This window comes from Gavialis gangeticus, unplaced genomic scaffold, assembly GCF_001723915.1.
Source record: "Gavialis gangeticus isolate Ggan-Ray unplaced genomic scaffold, GavGan_comp1, whole genome shotgun sequence".
NCBI lineage: Eukaryota > Metazoa > Chordata > Crocodylia > Gavialidae > Gavialis > Gavialis gangeticus.
In genome coordinates, this window is record NW_017729016.1 from 11,389,839 (window position 1) to 11,397,946 (window position 8,108).

The 8,108-nt window shown below is 44.4% G+C and overlaps 1 protein-coding gene across 1 annotated transcript in view; it reads left to right on the plus strand.

Annotated features, from left to right (window-relative positions):
* Window positions 1-7,876, plus strand: part of LOC109294468 (putative short-chain dehydrogenase/reductase family 42E member 2) — a 43,909-nt gene extending 36,033 nt beyond the window's left edge. Inside the window, exons 10-13 of the mRNA XM_019512849.1 lie at window positions 677-742; window positions 1,337-1,400; window positions 2,136-2,209; window positions 4,980-7,876. Of these exons, the coding sequence (XP_019368394.1) occupies window positions 677-742; window positions 1,337-1,400; window positions 2,136-2,209; window positions 4,980-5,183 (408 nt within the window). The 3' untranslated portion in view covers window positions 5,184-7,876. The remainder of the gene's footprint in view (window positions 1-676; window positions 743-1,336; window positions 1,401-2,135; window positions 2,210-4,979) is intronic.
* Window positions 7,877-8,108: the final 232 nt, after the last annotated feature.

Genomic DNA, 8,108 nt, shown 5'->3' on the forward strand with positions numbered 1-8,108 from the left:
CCAGCTTGTAACCTGCCCCCAGTGTCAGCCTGGGCTCCGTGCTGGCTCTGGGCTCACCTGTTGGGGCTGTGCCACAGTGGCAGTTGCTGTGGACCCCCTGCTTGCTGTGCCGGGCAGTGTTTGCCACCAGTGCCTCTGGGCTGCCCAGCGCGTGAGCTCCAGAAGGCCAAAGGGCATTACCAGGAACATCAAAGCTCAAATAAAACATACCCCAAGCTATATGCAAATAAGGCTTATTTTTATTAGAAAATTAAGTATTCTTACATCATGACCATAAGCTATTGTATTAATTAATATAACAACCATGTTGCAAATTTAGTGGATTCACCCTGAGGAATATGACTTTTGCTGCTGAAAATTAAAAAGAAAAACCTTAGTACTATAAGAATTAGGTTGGTTGTACAAACTGTAGTATAAGAGCTAAGTACAGTGGCTGAGGCTCTCTGTAGTATATCAATGTAAATCATAGTCAACTCCATTAAATTCTGTAGATTACCACCAGTGTAAAACTTTTGTGAGATCAGAACTCAGTCTGGTGGAAGCAGCTTAACTACTTTTGTTTGGCTTGCTATATTATTTACAAAATCAGTAAAGATATATTTAATAGGGGGGAAATGCCTTTACATAAACAGTGTTTGGCTTCTAACCTCTCTTTTTCTTTCCTTTTTTTTAACAGGGCGGTCAGGCATATTATGTACATGACGGCGAGAATGTCATGTTTTTTGAATGGATAACTCCATTGGTATGTATTATACTTGTCTACTTATGTGTGGGACTTGAACATATAACTAATCTAGAGGGGATTCAGCACTAAACAAGTGCTGAAAAGTCAACATCTTGTGTATATATTTATTTGTTAGATTAGAACTATGTTCTGTTCTCCTCACACACCCAAAACTTCCACTGGCTTCAGAGTTTTAGGCATGCATTATTACGGTCAGTGGAGAATCATGCCCTTGAAGTTTCTTTTAAACCTACAACAGAAACAGCTTGAAATTCTCATAACTAGCAGACTTGGAGTTTAGCAACTGTCCTACAGTCCCTGCAATACACACAGGTGAAATTCACTGAAAGCAATGCAACATGATTGTACCCAAGGAATAAGAAATCCTCTCTTTTCATGTCACTGTTATCTGGAAATAGCATCACCTCTAATGGTGTCACCTGTGTTTGTGGCAAAGGTTTCAGTTAGAAAAACTAAAATAAGGGCCATAGTAAGATGAACTGGAAAAAAAGTTCAAATGTATTATTTAACAATAATCTTGCTGTACTAACGTCCATCAATTTGATATTAATTCCTTTTTCTTACTCTCTTTTTCTTTTAAATCCCTGCCAGTTTGAAAAATTAGGTCACAGTAAACCATGGATTCATGTTCCTGCTTTCCTTGTTTATATAGCAGGTAAAATACCTTAGAGCAGGGCTCCCTCTCCCTTCTTTTTCCAGAGGTCAGTGTGGTGCAACACAGCACAGCCTGCAGTGCCAGAGGAGCCCATGGCTTGGTGCAGAGGGGGGTCCACAGCCAAGGAGGCAGGGAGGGGGGAGGGGGAGGATGCCCACTGGCCTGCTTGCACAGTGCAGCAGTGGGGGCGCTGCCCACCCGCACACTCAGTGCAACAGTGGTAAGGAACCACCCATCCACACAGTGCCAGGGGAGCTTGCAGACAGGGAGGCAGGGTGGGGGAGGATGGCCCCAATGGTGTGGTGCCTATGGTGTATGCACCTTACTGGCAAAGAAGTTGGACAGCACTACCTTAGATTATTGTGCTCTGTTAGTTGCATTACAGCTTTTACTTCTGCTGCTGTTAACAGTAATCTGCCTAACAGTGTTGCAATCTTTAGCATTTCACTTTGTTTAACTCCTACACAATTGTTATATATTTTGTACCATTTGGAATTGTCCCCACATCAGTGGAAGTGCAAGCTTTCACTGAGTTAATTATATGCTTTGTTAATTATATGGTGTTGTCAAAGCATCTGATCCTGCCTCTGTAGAAATCCCACAGCAACCTGGGGTGTCAGTGGGGGAGTACTGGGCATGTACCAAAATGTAGGATATTGCCCACAACAGCTATCATCACCCAGTTGCTCTCACTTTGCTGTTGTTGCTCTAATAATGTAACTTTCTGTTGCATAGCTGTAGTGATGGAGTATCTGCACGTGGCACTGAAACCCATATTTTGTTTTACACCTGTCTTGACCAGAAATGAGGTAAATGTCTAAGTGTATACATATACAGTTTTTTTTTAACTTTCTGACCAAATTTTCCAGGAAACATATGATATCAGTAGGACACCTTCTCTGGGTAGAGGCCAGAGGGTGGAAACATATAAAGTAGATAGAGAAGAGTTCCACTTTTCTCTGCAAAACCAACCCCCTCTGTGACATCAGTTTTCTACCCCATTCTTTACAAAACTAATGCATGGGGCTTGGAAATTAGACAGGGTTGTGGGGGTGAAGATTCACTTTTGAATATAGGGATTGCAAGGAAAATTTGTTACATTATATTTTCTTATTTTCGTATTTTACTCTGTTTTTGTAAGTTTTTGTCTTTTGTTATAAGCTACCTGTCACAGGAGTGCCACTATTGGAGCCTCTCCGGGTATGGCTCCGCCCTCCTGTAATGGGCCAACCGCCTGCTTACTCTCCTGCCATGCCTTGATCTTATTTAATTAATAGATTGTTGTAATTAGCGGGAGGCTGCCCATTTCTATGCGCCCCGATGACAGGGGGCGCTATTTGCGGCTCCTTTTCCTCCCCTACATTGCAGCCCAAGCCTCGCAGATGGTGCTGGTGTGATCTGACTTTGGCCCTGTTATGTCTCGCCCCTCCTTTTGCCCTCGGGGCTTCTCGCTGCCCTCCCCCCCCGGGGCTCCCCACTGCCCCTCTACACTTTCAGGGCTCCTCGCTGCCCCCTCTCAGGGCTCCTCGCTGCCCTCTCTCTCTCTCCCTCTCAGGGCTCATCACTGCCGTCTCTCACACTCTCTCTCTCTCTCTCTCTCTCTCTCTCTCTCAGGGCTCCTCACTGCCCCCTCTCAGGGCTCATCGCTGCCCCCTCTCTCTCTCTCTTGGGGCTCCTCACCGCCCCTCTGCACTCTTGGGGCTCCTTGCCGCCCCTCTGCCCTCTCAGGGCTAGGCCTATCAGACAACAGTTAATCCCTACCAGGCAAAAATACTCCAGCTCATGGCAGCAACCCACGGATACTCGTGCAACCAAACCTTGGCCTTCTCTCCACACTGGCTGAGCTCCTCACTCCTTGGCTGTCGGAGGAGAAACTGCCACCCTAGCCTCCTGCCTGGGTTTAAGAAGGGCTAAGCCTGGCCCCTTCCTGTCAGGGGGTTTCACCGGTTGCCCCAGCAACCAGCACCTGTGTTGCCCTGGTGACTGGCAGCTGCGCCTCCCCCTTCTCACCGCTAGGGGGCTCTCTGGAGCCATCCCTGTTCTCAGGCGCAGGGCACCTAAATGCTCTGCAACACTACCCTACTAAGTCTGTTCTCTGGAAGGGCAGCATAGAACTGTAATAAATTGATAAATTCAGCCCCCTTTGGAGAGCAAGAGGGCAGATACCCAGAGGCAGTAACCAGAGACTAGAAGTGAAACCAGACAGAAAATCTAACAGTCATCTGATTATTTTTTTCAGTAAACAATCCTGTACTGTGGAACTGCTTATGAAATGGAGGTTCTTAAAACAGCTTAAGTGCAGGTGTCCATGGGTAGATCCAGGATTTCGGAAAGGGGGGTGCAGGAATACTGACCTGTGCTGCTGTGGTGGCTGCACCCCAGCTCCCAGCCTCCCCCTTACATCAGGGTGAGCAGATTGTGCCATAGGAACAACAGCAGGGAATTATTTTTAAGTCCCTCAAGCTAGGTAGGTGTCTTCCTTCCCCCTTCTCTTCCCTTCCTGCTCAGCAGCACATCTTGCCCTGCTCCCCTACCTGCTTCTGTTGCTGTCCCCAGATGACCAGCAAGGTCAGTGCTCAGCTCCAGAGCCACTCATGACTTACTTCATCTAGGCTGCCTGTGGAGCTAGGTTTGGTTAGAAACAGCAACAGTAGCAGCAGTGGCAGTAGGTAAGTTCTCTTCCCTCCAGCCTGCTCCTGGGTTAGCAGGGGAACCGGGCAGGGAGGAGGGACGCACCCACTGCTGCTGCTGTCTCTGGCTGAGCCCAGCTCTACACAGAGCCCAGCTGGAGTGGGCAACAGCAGCTGTGGAGCTCCCACCTCCACCCCTACCCCTGCCCCTAAGGCAGCCAGAGACAGCAACAGCCATGGGCAAGAGAAAGGGGGAGAGAATGGAGGGAAGGCACTGTTGAGCACAGAGGCTTCAGGAACTGAAAAAAAGTCCCCGGCTGTTGTTCCCATGGTATGATTGACTGAAAGGGGGAGTACATCTGTGCCACAGCACTCCTCATGGATCCACCTGTGCATAGCAATGGGAAAGGAACAAAAACAGTCTCAAAACCAGGATCGTCAGCAGAGACCATGAGAGTGCTGGTCAAAGCTCAGAAAGTCCTGTATTTCACTTTGTTTTTATTCCAAATTAAAATGAAAAGTCAACGTATCCTGCAAAAGGTCCTTTGATCTCATTTCTATTTTAAAGTTTATTATTATTTATACCACATTATAACAGTTATTGGTTATTTCTTGCTCCTTTGTCTAGCTTCCACAGGGTTCTTCTGTGTACTCAGTTGGTTACAAGCCCAGTTTGTGAGCAGTCCATAAAGGATATGAGCTGTTATAGCCCCAAGTTTACAGAATCTTGGCTGTTTAGCTTAAGCTGTAACAACTCATACCTTAAACTGTGGACAGCTGTGGTGCTGGCCAAGAGGTAGTTCTCACATCTGCTGCATGGTACAATCTGTTCCTAAATAATGTTTTCTTCTGTTGAGATTCTGCTCTTGATTCTTGGTTTTTTCTCCATCATGTTTTGTTCAAATTATAAATCATCATCAACTTAATTTGTTGTTCTTTTCTTTTTTAGGTGTGGAATATTGCTGTCACTCACACTTTTCGAATAGACAAGGCACGTAGTCAGCTAGGTTACTACCCAAAGAAATTCACATTTGCTGATTGTGTGGATCAATATCTTAAGACAAGACCCAAGTGTCAGGATAATTGCATGTTATTTAAAGTCCTGCTTGCCTTTTGCATCTTGTTTTTGAGCTTACTTTGTTTCTTTTCCTAAGAGCAAACAGTTACCCACTTACTAAAGGAAAACCACTGTTTACTGACCTACCATATGTATTAATATTCCTAAGTATTAGTAAGTCTCAGATCCAACAAAAGGCTTGTACATTGTGGCTACATCTACAGGTGTGCTATAATGCCCGCTAGCCTAATGCACATTAAAGTGTCACTTAAAAAACTATGCTCTTACTCTAATGTTCAATAAAATAGGCTGCTGTGCATTAAATGACACTGAAAAAATGTGCGCTTTTGTTACTGCGCATTAAGATAACCTGATGCGCATTTGTTTAGTATTTCACACTGGACGTACTAAATGTAATGTGCATTAGGAAAACCACCTTAATGCATGTGTAGATGCACCCAGTGACACTCAATATTGGCATGCCTAAAATTATAGGATGCTGGTGCTCAAAATGGAATATGCACACCTAAGCTGAGCACCTACATTCCTTATAGAGCCAGAGTCAGCAATCTTTAAGGATCAGTGGACCAAAATAAGGCAGCTGTGTCCAAAGGTAGGCCACTTACTGCTTCCCCAAGCACCATTTCAAGCCATCAAGCACTCCAGGAGGGTTATTGCATCCCTCCTAGTCTTGGATGCTTAGGTGCCAGTTAGAGGTAAGGGCCTATATGAAACTGGATACACAGCTTGAGACTGCTTTCTTCAACCTTTAAGGAGCAGTAGACCAAAATAAGGCGTCTAGGTCCAAAGGTAGGCCACTTACTGCTTCCCCAGACACCACTCCAAGCTACCTGCTCTCACCCCAGTCCTTCCTACTCCATGCCAAGGGCTGCTGCCTTACTCTCACGTCCCCCTACTACAGCTGCTTCTTCCTTTACCCATTACCACTAATTTTTGTCACCACCATTTGCCACTAGTGACTAATTTCACAGCTAGAGATGAGGGCTGGGGAGGCAGCAGACAGCACTACAAAAAAATATTTTGGGGCCAGAGGAATTCAGAGAGCAGGGTGGCAAAAAAAATAAATCACCAGACTGAGCTGCACTGCAGCATGACTGGATACAGTTACTTGGTAGACTGAATCTGGCCTGTGGGCCATAGATTGCTGATCCCTGCCATAAATTATGTGGGGAAAGTTAGGTGCATTGGAATGAGACTTTTAGAAATCGGCATACTGAGCAAAGGTGTGCTACGCTAGCCAATAGGAAATGCTAAGGAGAGGTTGTTTGCATCCCTTCCAGTCTTGGGTGCCTAGGTGCCAGTTAGAGGCAAGGACCTATGTGAAACTGGATACATGTCCGGAAACTGCTTTCTTCACTTAGACACTGAAGATACATGGGAGCTAGCTCACTTTTTTACTTTAAGATATGACTGGAGGAGGAGATAAAGGTGTGCACTTTTCCTAGAAGAGCCTAGTGGACAAAGTACTCCTCCAGGAAGGGGGAAGTTTGTTTTGTAGGACTTTCTTAGCCTGAGCTGGTTCAAACATACATCTCACAATTCCCAGGAGAGTGCCCTCCTTCCTTTTGCATTAAAGAGCCAATGAATAAAATAGATAAAACACTGGGGGCTGGAAACACAACCGAGGACTCCCACCTAGAGTCAGCTCCGGCTTGTTTGTTCTTTGACCCCATGAATCTTGTGTTTCTTTCTATACAGAGGCTTAGTTTCAACTGAAGGATAGAGTGTGCCCCCAACCTCACTTCTTTTAGGTAGGTTTTTTTAGGAGGTGGAAGACAGCCCAAAAGGATTCTGCAACTCAAGTCGTCTACTTTCTGGGTGAATGATCTCTGCCACCATAAAAAAGTGGGTACTAGTAATACCTCCTCCTCCATCTGTGTTTTATGAATGGAATCAATTTCTTTAAAGTGGTGAGAAAAACTGGAATCCATCTACTTGCTCTTGCTTTTTACACTCTGAACTCGGAGCTGAGATGGTGAGGTCACTCCAGGGACTTCCCTCACATGCTAGAGATAGAGCATTTGGGGAATGACAGCGAGGACCTTCCCAGAGCTGCTCAGTTCTGGGTTTGGAGAATGCAGAGCAGGTCAGGTAGGCAGGGCTTAGTTTTCAGGAGCACAAGAGTGCTGTGAAGTAGTGCAGGCATGACTTTCAGTGCCTAAATTCTACCAAAATTGCACTTTGGGAAACCCAAATTGTCTTTTATTTTTGGCCCAAACTGATTTGCAGTTAGTCACAGCATGCTCCTCAACCCTTGCAGATTGCAGTATTCTTCTTAACTAGTTATTTTTTAATGATGTATTATACACACTTATTTTTATCTATTACATTGTTACACAAATATTAAAAAACATGGCACATCAATAACTGTTCTTAAAAGTTGAAGTTGGTCATCAGGCCAGCAGATCAATAATGACTCATGCAGGAAGAGAGATATTGAATTTATGTTTCATGCCAAATGTATTTCTTCTGAAAATGGTTGCTTAAGTGGATAAGAAATTGGATAAAGAACTATAGAAGGTCTGTTGTTTTGTATAAACAGAAAAGGAGGTGGAGTCAGGCAATGCTTCTAATTTAACTGCTGCCGTAATCATTGCATGTTACTATGAAGAATACAGTGGATCTGGAAAACTGAAGAAGAAAGCTGAAACAAAGGATTCATATAAATAGTTATCAGTGAATGTACAGAAAAGTTGAATTACTGTGAATAAGCTGTTTTGTGAACCTACAAAATAAAAATTAAATTAAAATGTATATGTGCTTGTAAATGTACAGTGCAACTTTAATGCAATAACAGAAAATAATTAATCTCACTCTACTTCTCAAGCATCCCTCTATCCAAATCAAGGAAGGCAAAGCTTAACATTCCTGATGAGTTCCAGCTTCTAAGCTGAGACAATAACCTGGAAAGAGAAAGTTTGGTTTCACTTATTGTTCCCTAAAGGACAACTATTCCTTCAGCTTTTCCTTGTAAAGGAACTAAACCTATTTGCTACCTAC